The following is a 19887-nucleotide window of genomic DNA, read 5'->3' as shown; positions in this document are numbered from 1 at the left end:
CTGACTTCCTTCTGACCTTTTATGATTTCACATGCAGGCTTGAGGGTAAAAAAAGGTTCCTACCTGAATAAACACAGCCATGGCTGCGATGATCCTCTTCTCCCTGAGCGCTGCACTGAGGCTGTCGAAGTCATCTGAGTTGTACATGTAGATCTGCATCTGTGAGAGACAGACACAACAAGTTAAGGTGCGGAATACATAGAAGATCAAACTTCCACATCAAAGTCAATACATACACTACAACAGATTGAGCTAAAGTAGACTCAAATATCTCAAAATTCCCAGCAATTAAATACAAGCAAAACATAGATTCTAATTGCTCCTGATTATGTGAAAATTTCTATTTCACATAGACTAAGCTCCCTATCCCATGCAACCCTGGGTTCTTGGTGTGTAATTTCAGCTTCAATAAATATATTTGCATATAGTTGTTTATTCAGGTTTCCATCAGCCCAGGGTCTCTTAGATTGGACAATTTGTCTATGTTAAAAATGCGGAAGCTATTATTCATGCCTTTATCACATCCTCTGGCATTAATAGAAAATCATATATTAAAGAAAGTTACAAACCTGCAGAATATTATGAAACTGGGAGTAATGAGTTTAGTGGGGTCTGTTGTTATGGGTTGCTTGGAATCTTCAAATGAAGTACTGCTCTGTTTTAATAAGGTGAAACTAATGAAAATTCCCAACAGAAAGAAAAACCCATTATAGTTTTTCTGTGATTTTCTGAAAGTAATGTGAGCTAAACAAGCTGACAACATCTGGAATCAACAGCCCTTGGTTTCAAATAGTGTTGTAATGACTCAGCTGGAAATCCTAGAATGTACTGTTTATTCAGTGTTTGTGTAATTGCAAAAATGTATGACGAAAAACTAGAATTTATGGTTTATATGCAGCTGGTGAATGAGTGGTAAATAGCAGGCTAGATGGATGAACGATGACTTCTCGTCAAAGTACCGTGATCCACAAGTGCACAAGTAGGAGGGACATTTACATTTGACAGTGCACACAGAAGAAAGACTAAAGATGGAACCTCAGATTATCACATTTGGTCATTAAGACAATGCTGTGGTCAGCATAGACAGGATAGCAACACGCATCTTAAAAAAAAAACATGCAACAACTTCTAACTTTGTTCAACATTTGCAGCTTCACAAAAAACAGTAAATTGAGGCTAGTATTACCCTAATAAAAGCTAGACAACATTACAAGCTTGTAGTTTGCAAACATGAAATCAATGTGCACTTTGTGTCCGAGATTTGGTGTGGTTAAAGTGTTTTTCCCCTAAAATTAATAAACATTCTGCAATCTCCAATATTAGAAGTCACTGATGGCCAGCATTCAAGTAAGCCTAATGCTGATGCTGTTCCGGGGTTCCATTATGACTTGTTTACAGCTTAAAATACAACTTGGTGATAAACATGTCACCAAGGGCAACATGTGTGGCTAATTGGTGTGTTTTAATGGCACAAGGATTAAGTTTTTAAACAGATAAGGCATATAAAGCTAGTCTGGCCTGCCTAATCTGTAGCAAGATGTGGGGTATGTGTATCAGTATATGTATCAGGATGTCTGTTGGTTATCTCTGTGCCAATGAAATGCTTATGTGATTGTGCTGCAAGCTATCCAAATTCCCCTACGGGGACAAATAAAGGTTAATTGATTGATGACAGAGGCATACAATATATCAGACACACAATACTTGCTAGTAACAACAATTGATTGTTGGTGTTTGTCTTGAGATGGATTTTTGTTTTTATTAATCCTAATTTCCTAATAATCAATTAACTGGACAAACTAATTGGACTACTTCCATATTTAGAGATGTGATAAACACCCCGATGTCTGCAGTAAAAGTGATAAACAAAAAGTAAATTGTCAGTCAGCTGTTCGCCTTGAAGAGATAACCAGGTGGTAGCCTGAAGTCAATAATACTGTGAAATGGACTTTTCATGAGAACAAGGACACAGAGAGGGAGAAAATTGGTCAGGCGCTATTCGTTGTCATGGTGATATAAAGGCATGACGAATAATGTCACACAGCAAATGTGTGCACTGTGTGTGTTTGTAGCGGGAACACATTATTGCCCCTGTGTGTGTACATAGAAACTGTGTTCATATGCACATGTGTTTACATAATTTCTAGTGTCAGGGAACACATTCCTGCGTGCCAAAAGCAATTCTGAGAGTTTTTTTCAGCCAAGATCTACTCTGCCAAAATCACTTGTGTAGCATTTTCTCCAGTTTTCTAATCCCCACATAAAGAGTCTTGTGCATTGCTTTTGATCTCCTTGCGAAGTAAACAGTTATCAAGCAGCTGGATATAGAGTCTGTTTGGTGAATTTATAGCAGGGACTGCTCAACTGGAGCAACATATTCTTCAATATGTCATTTGTGCAATACATAGGCTATTTTGGTTGTGCAATATCTATTTGTGCAATGTAGGCCATATGGGCTGTGCAACATTTAATGTGGGCAATGCAGGCTGTATGGGTTGTGCCATCAGATGCGGCCATTGTGATAAGGCATTAATGTGTATTTTTATGTAGGTACCTGTCTTATGAATATAAGAGCATGTGCATCAGACTATGTGTGGAGAGATGCCCATTTTAATGTTATTTTTTTGTTTATTTTGCAAAGCTGCAGAACCGACAGTGGCCAAAACAAATTTCCCTTTGGGACAATAAAAGTATATCTTATCTTATCTTAGATAAAGTTGGGTGACATGGAGCAGAGTTTAAAATGTGTTACCATTTCAGGGGCACTTAGACAGACTGCTGGGTCCTCTAGCAGAATGACATGTGGGTTTTTTCAGTGTCATTTTGTTCATTAGAAATTTATTACAATACTAAATCAGCAACACTGATGAATAAATTCATCCTGTGATGTTTTTGAACATGTTTTTCACCAGTAAAGTGGTAAAAAATAAGAGAAAGGATAGACCCCCTACTCAATGCATATCAGCATCATACAGTACAAGTTATTTTATTGTTACAACACATAACATTTATCTGTAAATGATCCCAGCAGACTGCATGCACACCTGTCAACCCTCCCGTTTTTCCCGGGATTCTCCCGTATTTACCATTCTATCCCGCTGTTAACCAGTAGAGTTTTCTCCCAGAAGCCAAGGGAAGCCAGGATTCCCTTGTTTTTTATCAGACTCTATTTATCATTTTTTTTAAAAACACAATGTTTTTAGTTTCGATAAATCTGCTGTTGTTGTCATCTCTTCCCCATTTCTCACCATCTTACAATAAGTGAAACAGCGCCCCTTTGAATGCTATGCGTTGGATGTGTGGTGAAACGCTATATTGCACCACCGTAGACTGATGTGCAGTCGGACTACGCGGGGAGGCCACGCAGAGTTGGCATCCCTTTGTGAAAAAAAAATTAACGATTAACCAATCAGATGAGGCCACTGTCATGCCACTGCCTAACTGGGATTAGTCAGGATGATGCCATGGGAAGCCAGCCACTGTCTGGCTTCAACGGGAGCTGTTAGCAATTTTAGCTGGTGCAGTTATGGAGGGTGGAGATTTGGAGTTTTTAGTTATAAATAGTTTTACTAAACTAAAGCCGCAAATTAAGATTGAATCTGATGGAAGTTCAGCGCCAAAACTGGAGCTGCGCATGGAGAGGAAAAAGGGGTTTCGGACATTCAATGAGGAGAAATATATCGGTACAGCGTGGCCGGCTGGTACCGCCAAACTTGAATTTACTTCACCCCCACGACAGGAGAATGGCCTTCCTTTTCAAATAGGGGGAGTGAAATGTCACCTCCTTCTCTCTCTGAACTTAACTAAACTGCAGCTATGTGTGTGATTTTTGCGTGGTTACATTGTTTGTTTTTCTTTGCTTGACTGGATTTAGCTGCTGAATGAACAGTCTGCTGAACTAACCTTAATGTTTTTACTGCAGTTGTGTACACACAACACAGACAGAACCTGTCACAGGGCACTGGGCCAGGTTAGGCTATCTGAACAATTGTTTTTACTTAGTCTTCAGTGATGTTGTGTTATGAACATTTGGCTAAGCATTAAGAAGTATGTAGACCTATCTGATACATGCACCACTGCTACTATGCAAATGTCTTCAATCGTCTTCTGATTGAGCTTGTGAATGCTTCTTTTATTCTTAACCTGCACTATAAGCAGCGGGCTCTGTATGCTATTTGGGGTGAGATAGAGCGAGTGAGTAAGAAAGAGAGAGAGCGTACGTCTCTGTAAATGCATTCAGCGTGTGTATTGATAACAGATAGTGCGCATCTTTAAAGTATGATTCAACTCTGTGTAAAATCTTACCCTGCACTGTAATAGCACAAAACATTAGATAATTGCCCTCCAAAAAGGACATCCCATCTCACTTGTCTTCCCCAACCATTTACCCCACCCCACGCCACTGCTGTTAACCCATTTAAATATTTTATCGTAAATCTCGTTTCCCGTATTTCCAGCCTTTCTAAGAAAATAAATAAATAAATAAATGCCGTGCATATTTTAAATGTTTGCTACATTCCCCTCCGGTAAAGCAGGTGGCAGTATGTAGAACATTAGCTTTAACAGTGACAGAAAGTCAATGGCAGCACCAGCCAATAAAAAAAAACAGCAGTGAGAGGGGGCAGGATGGATGATGCATTCATTGCTCTACAGAGTATTTCACTCGCACATGCTCCTAAAATTATTTCTCTTATTTTTAAATTCCAATGTTGACAGGTATGACTCTATGTTATCTGTAAACTCAGAGCACAGTCTGTTGCCCCAACCTCCTTGTAGTGTTCCCCCAGCTTCTACTCCATGTTAACCATCTCCGACAAAAAGAAACTGCCAGCAACACACATACTGCTTCTAAAGTCATCTGCCTTCCCACACCCATCTCTCAGACAACAGAGCCATCACACGCCTAGCACTCACAATAGCAAATTACACTAATCACCCCCTCAAATCATAACTTCATATTACTGCCATCTGGATGGCGATGGCGAACACAGGACCTTAAAATGGAGGAGAGTTTGCTTCAGCAGAGTTGTGTCACATCTGCCATTGCAGCATTAAACAAACTGCGTCGCTGACTATGTTACTAGTGTGCTGGGATATAAGTATGGATTCCTATACTAAATAGAGTATTGTATATTCCTATACAATACTCTATGCATTGTCTTTATCCATTTATTGCTGTGTTTCAATTTTAACATTTCAATGAAAACAAATCTTTGTCTGGGACAAAAGTCTAAATATAATCTAATGTTCTAGTGGACATACCAAAGTTTGCAAAGATACCAAATATGTCAGGCTGAATTGTGGTGAAATTAATTTAAATTAGGCCCTAGACACTCACAATATTTAAATCAGATGGAATGGTGCAGCCATAACATGGCATCTTCAGTTTGAATGTTTGAATGTAACTCAGGGTAAGCATAATATACTATACGTTCAAAAAGGATTGGAACAAACAGATATTATACAGTAAAACAGGGTGGGAATCAATCTAAGACAAATTTGTCAATCAATAGCATTTCTGTTCCTCAGAGACTAAGCTGGTCAGCTGCCCAGAGACAGAGCTGCCCAGCTATCCAGCAATTTTGTTGCCTGGTACCTCAGAGACTAAGCTAGCCAGCTTTATAGAAAATTAATGTGAATGAAGAGACAAAGACAACAAAGTCTTAAAATATTTAGGCGGAGGTGAAAAACCTTCAGATGAGGTAAGCCGATCATAATGTGTGACTCCACCAGCTAAGTGTGCCAGATTGCGGACACTGCTGGGCAAATACATATGGATAGCAGGGTTGTTACATAGTTAAGTTATAAGATAAATTAAAGCTGCAAGCAACGCTGGGCGGGCCCTCGCTCCACGTGACCACGCAGCGCAGTAGCTGGAGGTTGCGAGATGCAGCTCTGACTTATTGATCGTTTTGGAACGGTTGCGCAGGAGTTAAATGTCACTTCCTGTGTCCCCTAGGTGGCGCTAGGCAACACCAGCTAATTATATGTTGTGGACTAGGACAAGGTGTGGACCTCGCTGTAAAAATGCCATTTAAATGAAATGATTTTTGTGGGAAATGGCTTTCTTTCTGTAGGTGGTGCTATGACATTAAGTGAATATTTGCATGTAGATGTTCAGGGCAGGACTCATCGATATTTTAGGCCAGGCCACCAAGGAAAACTGATACCACAACTTTTCACCTTCAGTGCCTTTGGATTGCAAAATCAAAATCTGAAGTCAATCTGATTAATTCTGTAGGAGGAGTTTGTTAAAGTAGGGACCATGTAAAAGGTAAACAATGGGCTGAAATTGCACTATGAAATCAAAATGGCTGACTTTTTTATGCATCCTGTGATGATACATGTGCCACAAAGGTTTCGTGAATCTAAGTAAAACAGGGTGTGGTGGCTGCATCGTTTAAGGGGCTACTTCCTGCTGCCAGTAGGTGGCGCTATGAGTATGAGTGAGTATTGGCCTGTAGATGTGTCTGAAATTGTAGCACACACAGTGAAGTTACAACAACTTACTGTTCCATAACAGTGTACAACTTTGTTGAAATTTTCACCACCCTTGTATTTTGTGCAAAGTTTGGTGAGTTTTTGAGCATGTTTAGGCTGCCAAAAATGCTATTATTTTGCCGGGAAAAAAATCCAATCAGACGTGATTGATGATCGCATGTTTTAGGCTCAGGCCCTAATTATATAACAGCTTTCTATCAAGCCCAATTTTTTTTTAAATGTCTTACAAAAAAAACTATACCAAAAAGGTGACAGTTCCAAAGCACTGTTCAGTAGTGATAACAGTCTGTAATCACTATGCTGCACTGCTCATTAATCCAGCCACAGGCAGACATTTATGTGGCTCAGGTCTGTAATTGACTCATAGTCAGATATAGTGAACTCTATCATATTGTAATGGTGGGAGTCACTACTTTGTTCTCACATTTGTCTTTGGAATGTCTTTGAACTGAGTTTCCGTGCATTTCAATATTCCCCACTGGCAACATAACGTCTATCAAATATTTGAGCGCTCTGCCTCACCTTCTTGTGATTGCTATGATCTACCAGGATATTGATAAAATCCCTTATCAATAGCAGGAGGCAAGAACAACTGTAATTTGTAGCAATAGAGTGAGGTGAAAAAAAGAGATGGAGAAAGAGATAGGTAAATGGTGCACTTGGAGGAACAGAGAGAGAGAGAAGGACGAGGAAGCCTGCCTACCTCTTGGCGATCAGCCTTAGGGGGCCTGTAACTGCGCCTCTCCTTTCCTGGAGTTCAAAAGCCTGAGTGGGAGGTAGAGACGCTGTTGAGCCTGGAGGCCAGCCATCTCAACACCAAACATCATATTTATTTTCTGCTCAAAAAACACCTTGTAGAGTAGAAGGGAACCCCCTGTTGCTCCCAGGGCAAGCAGGGTACACTTTCCTACTTTTACATCTTCAGGCCAGAAGACATCATCACCCACTAAGCTGCAACCTATAATCAGAGCTGGAGGAAGGCTGATGGCTAGGTAAAGGCCGTGGTTAAAGGTACCACCTCTACAGTCTGCTCTGTCTGCCCAGTGTAAACAGGAACACTGGGTGCCTTGTCTGGATCAACATTCATACAAGTGAAAAGAAAGTGACCCGGTCAGCTCATTAGAAGCAATTAGTGTCACTATTCATTTAGAGATGTGGAACAACAGTGTGAAGAAGAGGAAGGCATCACAAAGGAATCTCCTTTTAACGTCAAAGCTGACCTATTCTTTATTCTTTTACAATTAATGATGTAATGACTTGTCCTGTATTTCTACAAACAGTCTAAATAGGATGTTGTGGAATATATCTGTGTTCATTGCATCACAGTATAAATTAATTAATGATTTAGTCTGCGTTCAGACTGCAGGCCAAAGTGCAGCTGTGCAAGCAGTGTAAACAGCCCAAGTCACAGAATCTGAGCTTTTCCGGTTCAGATTTGCAAGCAATCTTGTGCGTTTCGTGCATGCGACTTGGAAACTGTAGAGAGAGAGTTGCAGGGCTAATATACGCTGTGCAGTGAAATCGGGGGAATTGTGACTCAGGGAGGAGAGGGCGAGGAAAAACGGGAGTCTCCTATAAAAACCGTGAGGGTTGGCAAATATGCTCTAACCTCTGTGGCCTCAATATTTACTTCCATATGATATATAAGTTGCGTTGTTCATTTGTGCATGAGGGTTATTTTTAGGCCCTGGCCAGTTCACACAGGAGTCTGAGATGGGCCACGTTTTAAAAAATAATGTGAACTGTCAATCAAACAAATCAGATCTGGGCAATAAATCAAAATTCAGCATTAAGGCCTGCAGTGTGAAAATAGCTTTGGAGACTTTAATCAGAGGAGCTTCGGATCAGTACTTTCTGAGAGGCCGAATTCTGAGTCCTGCTAGTGGGTTTGTGAGGCACTAAGTCTGGTGTGTACATGTGTGATCATCATCAAACACAGATGTGATGTAGTGTAATGTACTCAATGAAACATTAATATGTGGGAAGGTAAGCACAAGAGACAGACTCTTGCTATGAGCAGGCTGCAGTGATGAATCAGCCAGTCTGCACTGCTGACACCTTAATGCATCATTATTATAGATGTTCTAAGTGGTTTCTCAGGGAGGGGAGGATGAGCTGATTTAAAGCTAACAACCCACCTGAAAAATAAATGTACATGCATTCATTCTATGATGTTACAATATTTTATTATCTACCGCTGCAAACAACTCTCCTCAAGCTTGAACTCAGAGAACACAGCCTGCATCAGTCATGTCTTTGAGAACTGGCCAAGTCCACACACACACACACACACACACTGTCTTTAAAACGTGCTTTCTTGTCTTTTGGGAAGAGGATGTGATTTCAAATATATTTTAGAAGTTAAATATAAAATGCATGGGTTCAAACATCCTAAAAACACTGCAGACTACTGATTGGTCAGGGAGAATTTTCACTATTCACTGGTTCCTCGATGCATATCTGCTGGACGGGGTGTACTGAACAAACCCGCCATTTTTAATAGTTGCTATGACGACCAGCTACACTGAGGGTGTTTTGTTATATTATGCTGGAGTAGAGTTTACAGAATTAAGTTTTAGTTCACAAATCTAATACAATTGAATCCATGCCATCATAATCTGGGCTGGTCTAATTGCAACCACACCTCGATGATATGAAAAGTTTTAGTCTTGTGAGGAAATGTCATTATACTGATGATTAAGTGTTTCTAATGTACTTTGATATAGATCTGTTATTCTCCTCTCTTATTATCCCATTAAATGTTAATTTGAAATTGACACAAGCTCGTGCACATCAGGACTGAAACAAGTTTCAGACCTTCAGTATCGTCCACTTATCTCTGCTAGGAAGCTAACTTAAACTAGCTAGTCAGCAATGCATATTTGGCTAGTGTTCCAGCTATGGATTCACACACCTGAAACAACTCCTGCCTGTCCGTTCAGTGGCTGACGCTGATGACCCACTTTCTGTTGATGGTGGCAGAGGTTTACTCCTTGTGAAAAACTTTCCATAGTCCATAAGCTGGTTATCTAGCTAGCTAGCAAGCTCGCTCTCGGAGGTGACAAAAAATAAAAACGACAAACACATGACAACAACCCCCATGACAATGTTTGGGTTGGGCCACTCTCACAACATGTCACCCCCCAACTCAAGTCCGGTGACTGTTTAGTCTTGCTGCCTGCGTACTTTATAGCGGCATGGCATATGGCAACACTTAAAAACCCTGATAACCTGCAATTGTCTGATAACACTGTCTTATTATCAGGCTTCTCAAACCAGTCCTGTAAGACTCTTCAGTTGATCCAAGATGCTGCAACATGTGTACTGACAAGAACTAGGTAAAGAGATCTTTAATCTCCCATATTAGCACTGTGGTCGCTGTGGGAACTGTTAGGTCTCTGTTAGTAATATGAGTATTATTATTATTTGACTCTATATAAATGGAATTGGATTGGACTGCAGACAAAATGTATGATATTGATAGAATAGAAGAGAATCGTTGAGCAGTAGGTGAGCCTATAGGGAGGGCAGTTGTTGAAGGCCCCAGGCCCCTGCTGAGGTGGGGAGGTGGAGCGGAGTCACAGGGGTCGGTGTCAGAACTGTCTCATTGTCTTTCAAAGCGACAGTAGAACTTGTTCAGGTTGTGGGCCAGGCTGAAGTCTTTATTGGAGTGGAGGGGCACAGAAGCTGATGTACAACATCACAGCCTCTGCTAACTCATCCAGACTGTTGATGGCAGTCCGGAAAACATCCTAGTCAGTACAGGCAAAGCATGCCCATAGGTCCTCCATAGCTTTGATGTCCTCACCACAGGTTCACAGAGCTGTAATTTCAGCCTCTATGCGGGGATCAGGTGGATCATGACGTGGTCAGAGTGTCCCAGTGCAGCGCAGGGGGCACGGCTTACTGTAGTGTAACAGTGATCCAGTATATTCTCCTCTCTGGTCGGACTTAATAAACTGTATTTGGAGAACTCATGGCTAAGATTTCCTTTGTTAAAGTCTGTCACAGAGAACAATAACTAAGGAGTCTGGGTTTGTCCACTGCACACACAGCATGCGCTGTGCCTCCTGCACGTTGGCAATGTAAACACTGACCAGAGTGAATGAAACAAACTCTGGGGAGAGTAGAATGATTTACAGTTTATGAATAAATATTCCAGATCAGAAGAACAGTGCTGTTGAGCCACTGTCACATCGGTACACCAGCCACTGTTGATAAAAAAAACCTCCACATTTTGTTTTGCCGGACAGATCTGTTTCTCGATCGGATCTATAGAGTTGGACGCCTGCCACCTGCAGCGCGGAGTCCGGTATCGATCCACTCAGCCACATCTCCGTGAAGCATAAAACAGAAGATTTACAAAAGTCTCTGTTTTTCTCCACCAGTAGCTGAAGTTTAGCCATTTTGCACAGTGCACATCTTCAATAGTATTGGCTCTCCTGGGTGAGCTTTAGTAATGATGAGATCTTCAAGCGCTTGAGCGAACTGTGAGTATTCTATTTCCTAACTTGGAGAAAAGAGTGTACATTAGACAAACTGTAACCGTTTAGATGTTTAAGCTATGAAAGAGAAGAATTCTATCATTTTCATTCAGAAGTCTAAGTGGTTGATTTGTGAAAAAAAAGTTTGTATTTTGGCTGGGGGGGAGGGCTCGTTCATTTGTCTTTTAATAAACTGTACACAACTGAGAGCCGGGATGTTTTTCTTTTTTTTTTTTTTGGTTGTAAAAATTGCATACTAAAAAGCTTGTTCCGAAGCTCATAAAACTTGAATGACAAGTGAGCCCAGAGGGGAGCACAGTGCTGCTTTGTTAACTCAGATCACATCACAGGCTGTCTCTCCTGTTGCCAAGTTCAAAGTTTTCAATACACTGATCACTTGCATAAAACCTGTGGGACTTTCGACGCTGTTGATTGTGTTTGGCAGTGCTGTGGTTGGGGCTGTTGTGTTTTACATATAAATGAATTCCTAAGAGGAAGAAATTGGAAACTGGTCAAACACAGAGTGCCATCACAACAAGTGGGACAGGGCCTGCACAGTGGCCTGACTTCATTCCATTTTGTCTAGGACTCAGGTCGGCCAAGCAATGGAAATCAGAGACTGTTGTATCCACATCTTTAGAGACGCCTGCTCATTAACATCCCGAATCAAGCACTTGGCGGCGGACCATGTTCCGAGCTGTCAGAGTGCAGGACTCCAGGTGGATGAGAGGAGGCAGACTGTGTTTACATTGATGATGCTTGGTGCTGTAATACAGTCAGAATGGATGGAAACTGTTTCCCCAAACGTCACACTTGTGATGAAAACCATATTACCATCGTGTTGCTGCTGTTTACGTTCAGGGCCAATGCAAATTAGTCATTTGTCACAGCTAATGATGATGATATTGAAATAGCTAACATCACAACACTCACCACTAGAAACAGTCACTACTCTTACATGTTACAACAACAACCCATTGACACACACAATTAACACCTCTCACACACATATAGCAGTGGGCAGAGCAGGAGATTGTAACCCTCATACAGAGACAAAGATACAGACCCAAATCAATAACTGTTATCATCCAGTGGTGCTTCCCTCCTGTTCCCTGTGTTTGCTATTGTTTCCCCTGTCCTTATGTTCTGTACCTTTCAGTCCTTGTCTGTCTGGTTCCCGCGTCAGTTTAACGGTGTTCATCTGGGTGTGGCGATCCTCTGCTGCTCCTTCTGTAAATCTAATCTGCACACTTGCCTCTCATCCGGCAATCAGCACCCAGCAGTATATCAACCCAGAACTCCAGTATTCGCCAGATCCTCAGTTTGCCCATGTGGTACGAAGTTAATGATCCTAAATATTTATCAGATTTGCTTTTATCCTATGAACCTTCCAGAACCCTCCGATCCCCTGGTAGTGGCCTTTTAATTATCCCCAAAGTCTGGATAAAAACTCACTGTGAGTTATTTCTATAATTTTATTGTCATTTATCTTTATTTTACTTTTCTTTTAATACCTTACTCTGCCTCTAGTGTTCCTCATTGCAAATTTTAGTTTTTTGGTAGTGGCTGGTGGTCATTTATGGTAGTGTTTCCACACCTCGTGTTTGTCTTTTACTTCAAACCTGCCTGGCCTCCAGAGCAACCCCGCCTGTCGGTCTTGACCACAGGCAGTACGCCTGAGGTAAGCTTCTTAGCCTCTTCCCTTCCCCTAGGCCGCTGACCCGAGGTTTCCTGCTCTCTGCCATGTCCCCAGGCTGTCCGCCTAAGGTCTCCTGCACTGCCCCCATCCTTCAGTTCACAGGCCACTTGCCCCTTTATAAAATGTCAAAAAGTAAAGAGTAGACCAACCCTCACAAGTTCCCAAACATGATGTATATCTTGCCAAGGACAGATTCACTTTATATTGATGTAAAACAGAAAACAAAAGAAACTCCCGCCTTGCAGAAGCTGTGACCAGCTGAAGGCTGAAACATTTGATCCATCCCACATGGTTTTAAAAAAGCAATCATAAATTACATTCATCCATTGAGCTGACGCTTTCATCCAAAGCGACTTACAACTGACCCTTCGCTAAGCCCCGTCCCCCTTAGTTACTGTTGCTAAGTCCGACAAACTGTCGTCGCTGCCACTGTCTATTTCTGCACTCCCCGGAGAAAAAAGCTGGGGCTTAGCGAAAGGCTGGTGTAGCCTTTTCAAATGTTACCGACCGAATTAATCACATTCTGAGAGCGAAACGAGTCATTTCGCTCGGGTTGTGACGGTCAAATATATTGAGTCACTGTGTTACAGCCGCCGTTTTGGCCACTAGTAAATGTTACTTCAAAGCGCGTGGTACTTCCGGTCGGCTCGGAGGCATTGCGAGGCTACCCAGCCGACCAATCACAGAGCTTAAGGCCCGCGTCGACTCGACCTGTAGTTACATTTTTGAGGAGGTGCACGGCAGGCGACGGCGTAGCCTCTGCGTAGCCCCATAGCCTATGCCATCACCTACGCCGTCGATTTGACGTATGGTTAAAGAGCTCTTTCCTCATCTCACAAGGTTCTCATCCCAAATCTCCCACTATAGCCAACTCTAAGTATACAGTAAAATATATATTGTTTTGCACTGATCCACATAAAAATTTGTAAGGCTATAAATCCCAGCCAAATACTCAATTCCAGGACATTAATGTACTTGGTACTTATTTAAGTAGGTGGCTAATAAATCTCACTAAGTCACTAAGTAATTTTCTTTCAAAAAGAGAATTTAGCTGCCTCAGCAAAGGTATGTTTCTGAAACAAATATGTCACACGCTTAGCAGTCACAGAAGCACAACAAAAGATGTGTGAACATTTCTGAGGCAGGCCTCAGGAAATGTCATGTAAATATCTCCTCTGAGTCCCACCATAAGACAATGCCTCAAAAACATGTGTCCTGCCAGAAACCTCTGAGAACTCGCTTCATACTTTTCATCCACCTTCAAGTGTCTCATGGGACAGCTCTGTTGCCTCAGGATGGAAAAGTAAAGCAGGAAGTACGCAGGGGGCTGGCAGTGCTGCCATGACCGCCTGGGAGTGCTGCAAGACCGGGCATGGTGGCCTATGATCCCCCCCGAGGGACTGACAGATCCGAGGCGACATAAGCAAGGCTTTGTGTGAAAACAGACAACAGAATGCACAGCATGGAGTGCACGTCCTTGCTGAGAGGAGAGTGCGAGGACATCAAGAAGAAGGTTTAATGCAGTCTCTCTGTCAGTCTGAGCCACACTGTGGGGTTTTGAATTCCCCAGCCCCTTTAGCAGCTTGAGAAAGGGTGTCCATCAAAGAAGGTCATACGATGGTGCATTTCACGCCATTGATGCAACACACTCACTGCGTTTCATCTCCCTCACCGCTGCAGCTTTACAAAACAGAACAGAGATGCGGGCACCGGGCTATGCAATCTGGGTTATGAGATATGTATAGAGCACGCTGCGACCTCAATCTAGCTTTAAAAAAAACAAACAAAACAATTCAAATGCATTAAGTGAGAAATTGCCCTGAGATTCAGCTGTGGCCTTTTCAATTTTGTGTTACTTTTTTAATAAAAGCAAGGGGGAGGGGCAAAATATTGCTTTTGCGCAAAAAAAGAAGGAAATAAAACACACACACAAAAAGTGGCAGGGGGCCGCCCTATCAGCAAGCTAGGTTATTATAAATGGTGTGGCGCATGCTTGGCAACTGGGACAGCATCTATTTGCCTTCTAGGTAGCATTGGGCTTTTAAAGAATGACTTTGTTTTTGGTGTCACTGAGGACAGGCACGGGGAAATATAACATTATGTTTGGAATGGCATGTGTTCCCTATCCGGAGGGAAGGCCAATCATAAATAAAATAGAAATAAATATAAAAAAAAGAAGCGAGTGCAGCCTGGCAGTCATATGTTATCTTTGAAGGTTTAATGGAATGTAGCTCACTGAAAGAGAACAGCGTAAGAGAGGCTGAATATAACAACAAGACAGGAAAACCTCCAAGGATACCATTACTAATAAGATCAACAGCAAACAAAACAACCCCCATCACCATAATGTAGTTATGTACCGAGCTCCTCCATGTCTTTCCCTGTAACATTCAGCTGATTTCCTTACGTGTGTTGTGCTACAGGAGAAGAGAACAAATGCAGTATTTCATCAGCTTTGTCGGTCTGTCAGTGTAACAGCATATTCCCTCTGCATCCATCCATTCAGTATTCCTTCTCTCCTGTCTCGGACGTGCTGCTGCAACACTTCGGACAGCTGACTGATATAGAAATACGCTCTTCCCACACAGTCATTAATGCCTACCGGCACTCCATTCATAAATCCACACGATAATGACATTCTCACTTTTTACATTTGAGTGTTTTTCATTCATTTTATATTGTGTATGTTATGTGTAACTAAGTAAGTATTTTTTCTTCTGATTTACACATGTACATAAAATCTGTATTGGACGATGAGCGTTGCGAAAGACACTGTGGAGAGCAGGACCTCAGGTCAATGTATCCAGTGTAGGGACACCGATGAAGAACTGAAGTTGGTGCTGCACTGCTGACATGCTGCTTTCTCTATATGGCTAAGATGCGCCACCAAGAGTCAATGTTGGTTGCTTTAGCAAAGCATTACTGCTGAAAGCTAGTAAGCCGACCAACCATTAAGGTGGCATGCTGGACATTTTCTCAGTGGGCCCACACACATTAGCAACACTGTAACTTAGATTTTTTATTGATGATAATGATGATGATGACGACTGATGATTAAGTCAATTAATGACAATGATAATAAGATATGACAGCATAACTGTAACGCTATTATAAGCTGGTTCTCAGTCGGTCAGTTAATGCCAAATAGCATAGCAAAAGCTATTGTTTTGTAGCCTAGCATAGCTCCCTAATGCTGTCACAACTTTGGCTGACTATTCTAGCATTAGCATTGCCTAAGCAGTGAGTAATATAGGTCCATATTCCATTATTATATTATTAAAATTATTAGGCTAAGGGCTCCCTTGTTAAAGATGCGGAAAAAAGGCTGCAAATGATACTTGAAATACTTCTAGCAGAGCTTTTTCTTTAACAATTACTTGTCCTTCTACTTGAGCATGGATGTTGTGAACTCCACAGCCACCTTTGATCACCAGGGAGTCAGTCAAGAGCAAGTGAGTACACTGGTCCACTTGCACCGGTACACTTGTCCACAGCACTTACTCTTCAGCTTTGTAGTGATTTGGGGGAATAGTGCAGTGTGCATATTTAGGTGCTTGCAAGGATGGTGCTCTGCTGTGTCTCCAGGTTTACACACACACACACACACACACATACTGTGCAGCGCAAATGTTTTAGGCAGGTGTGTATAAAATAAACACGTTGAAAGATTAGATTTAACAATTAAAATGCAAAGTGACTGAAGAGAAGCCTTTGCCTTCAAACATTATTATTTCCTCTAGGAACACTTGAACAGAGCTTTTGAAGGAACTCAGCAAGTAGGTTGGCCCATCTTGGAGAACTACCCACAGTTCTTCTGTGGATTTAGGTTATCATGCACATGAACACAAATGAAGTCCACAAAGGATTAGATGCAAGGTAGATTATGTACACAATCTGAAATACGCACAAATCATTTTCGGTTAACAGTTATGTGTTTTGGAAGGCAATAATCCACAAGCTGCTACAAAAATGATTCCTTTTGCTGTCACTGAAGCACAACCTTAACCCAAACAAAGATGCCAACTGAAAGAGTAAACTGTGATCATTTTCAGTTGCCATCTTTATGTATGTCAGTAAATACTCCATTAGAAACAGGTTTTACTTCACTGTACACTCCATAAAGTGTATTCTGTTGTCTGTTTTTACCTGATACTTTGCTTATGTTGCTTCTGATATGTCAGGAGACACTTGTAGGTGGAGGGAAAGTACATAGGGGGTATTCCGCTGGGAAATGTTGTCTTATGGTTGGAAACAGAGGTGCAACGTAGAAGACATTTCCTGCAGACACGGGTCTGAGTATTCTACTTGAAAGCTGTCATCAACGCAAAAGTCTCAAAAAAACGTGACTATGTGAGGCTCAGACTGGAGTTAGTGTAGAGCGAGTGATACAAGCAACAGGTAACATCCATGGACGAGGTTTGCAGCACAAAGTATGCAGTAGCTCTTTGCCTGCTAATGAGCAGCTTTTTGTGCCCAAAAGCTGTTGGACAAGACAGCAAGTCCCTCCAGCTGTATGTGCTGGTACAATAACTGAACACAGAGTTTGACCATATTTGGCCAGCTCCTGCAATTAAGAAGAGAAGGGAATCATCGCTTTACTGTTGATCAAGTAAAAAGTATCCATTTGAGATTATTCATATGGATGCCGAGTCCCTTTCAGTGCCATACTCTTTGTGCATTTTATTTAGAGAGGTGGAAAGGAAGGATGTAGAGGACAGAGTGGTAAATGCATTTGACTTTCACGGAAGAGACCAGAGTATGCGTCTCTTTTATGTTAACCATGATCTCTTACCTTATCATACCCTACGCCAAGACATATATGGCGTTTGAAAAAGGGGGAAAAAAAACAACACAATCTTCTTCTTACAAATTAAAAGTTTTATTCCTAATCAATACAATGCACTTGCTCAGTTCAAGCAGACACAGAGCAACATTAGCATTCATTTGTGTCCAGCCATACTTCACCAGCTAGTCGATAACTTTGTCTGTCTGCAGTTTGGTGCTGAGCAGGGCAAGAGCTTTTTCACTGTCGAACAGTCGCCTGCAGCTGGAAACCAGGTGAGAGCAGTGAGACTGAACCAAAACAGTAAAGTTGCAGGCGGTACAACCAAAACAATGAGCTAAACGCTATCAAAACGGCCAGAGAGCTGAACTACAAAGTCAGGTGATAATTCTTTGTGAGTTCATCACTTTGAGTGACACCTTCTATAGTACATTACTCACAGGGCCCGATTTACTAAAGGTTTGCGTGCCTAAAAACGTGTGCAAACTTGATATCACCAGCAAATTAACATGTAAGCTGATCTACTAACGGTGTGCACGCAGAATGACGTCTTCCAAAAGCGCAAGATAGCACAAGTTGTTCATTGACTACTTTTGCCTCAATGAATATGCAGTTTGGGGCGTTTCAATTTTAGTGCAAAGTAATGGGAGGGTAACATGCTAATACATTTATTCACTACATGCAATGTGATCTAACAAGCTTAAAAGCAATTTCATGTGATTGTAACAGCATCTGTATTTAATATGTTGTAAAGAAAGTGCTGCGCAGAGATGGCTGCTGTTGTCGTTGCGAGAAGGAGACACAGCCGTAATGAAGACGTAGAGATTCTATATCCAACATATAGTAATACAATTATTTTATTTATTTAACTGTATGAATTGAATAGCTCTTGTATTTTCATTGAAGCTTTGGCAATACTGTTAAATTAACATTCATGCCAATAAAGCAAATTTGACTTGAATTGAAAAAGTTTTTTTTTTCATTTGTGTCAATATTTTTGGCATGACTGAGGAACAACAAACGTGCACATTTCGCCTCTCCAGCCGTGCCATATTGGAGCTGTTATCTGACCTAAGGGCTGATTTGGAGCCAGTTAGAAGGTGTCACACAACTTCCCAAGCTTCTTGCAACTCCTCACGTCTGGGTCATTCCAGCATACTGTATCTGTTTTTCAGGTGTGCTGTCCCAAGTAGTTTGTGCAATCTTAGGCAGGATGGGCATTGTACATACGATTTCCACATACTCGGGACGCACTAGAATGAAACAAACCAAAGTTTTTACACCGTACCTGCTTTCCCTCCCGACTTTCCATGGTGGAAACCATTAAAATATGCAAACACTCTCATTTAAATACTGCCACCTCCATTGCCACCTTCCTGTTGTCACTTACGCAAAAAATTCTTAGTTAATCACCCATAACAGGTACAAGTGCACCTGCAATATTTTAGAATGCACACAGAAGTTAGTACTCTTTATCTGGGGTGTTTGTAAATCCGGCCCATAGTCATTTTAACAATTGCTCATATAAAAATACTGATTAATGCAAAACAACAAACAAAATTGCATCAGAATAACTGACACACACCTGGGATCAGGTAGTTTTTCCAGCAAATCAATATCACATCAATAATATATCAATATCTCGACAAAAGGGGCCCAGGGCTTCTTTTGCCTAACTCGCATGATTACAACATGACTATGTTTCATAGATTGCAACTTTCTGTGTGGGGAAATGTAATCCACTTTTGGTTGCCATTCCATCTGTTGACTTCATATCTTCATGGGCCGCCCCACATCTCTGTTCATGTCTTTGTTGATGTAATCTGAGCTGATGGAATGAACGGCCGTGTGTTGCACAGCGACGACGGTTGTGAAAACCTCAGAGAGTACCAGCTCAGAGGTGTTCTTGATTATTGTTGACAAAATATGCCAAATATAAGTTTACGCTGTCAGTTTACTAGTTCAAATGATTAGTGATTCCAAAGCTGTTTATCTTGGAACTCACAGTCAGGAAATTACAGCCAGCGAGAACAAGTGATACCAAAAATAGAGTATGAATTGAGCTTTGTTAGTATCTTTCAGGACGTTGTGTCTTGTATTTCTCATTTGGTAAATAAAAGAAGTGGAAGCAACTTTTGAATTTTGTAATTTCTTTCTGTAATTCTGCCTCCATTCTGATGGTGGCCTATAGTGTAATTAAACAAGGTTTAAACATCTGCATTTGTTTTTTTTATGCGATGTAAGGGGGGAAAAACACTACAGGCACTGATAGAAACAAACACTTTGCGTACGGCACTTTGCAGAGAAATAGTGCGAAGAAATGAAAACTGCTACCCAGTGTTATCATTATTCATCTGATGATTTAGGGGCCGGGATGTGCTTTCCATTTCCCATGCAGCAAAGGTTGATGGGAAATAAAA

The 19887-nt window shown here is 41.4% G+C and overlaps 1 protein-coding gene across 2 annotated transcripts in view; it reads right to left on the bottom strand.

Moving 5' to 3' along the window:
- Positions 1–19887, bottom strand: part of ptprga (protein tyrosine phosphatase receptor type Ga) — a 466997-nt gene that overhangs the window by 131285 nt on the left and 315825 nt on the right. For both annotated transcript variants that reach the window (XM_038695933.1, XM_038695935.1), the window contains exon 6: positions 64–159. In XM_038695933.1, coding sequence (XP_038551861.1) covers positions 64–159 — 96 coding nt within the window. The remainder of the gene's footprint in view (positions 1–63; positions 160–19887) is intronic.

Source organism: Micropterus salmoides, unplaced genomic scaffold (genome assembly GCF_014851395.1).
Source record: "Micropterus salmoides isolate LMB-PRFRI ecotype aquatic unplaced genomic scaffold, ASM1485139v1 Ms_hic_scaffold_4, whole genome shotgun sequence".
In the NCBI taxonomy this organism is placed as follows: Eukaryota; Metazoa; Chordata; class Actinopteri; order Centrarchiformes; family Centrarchidae; genus Micropterus; species Micropterus salmoides.
Note: the sequence above shows the minus strand (reverse complement) of the source record. Positions and strands in the feature narration are given on the sequence as shown.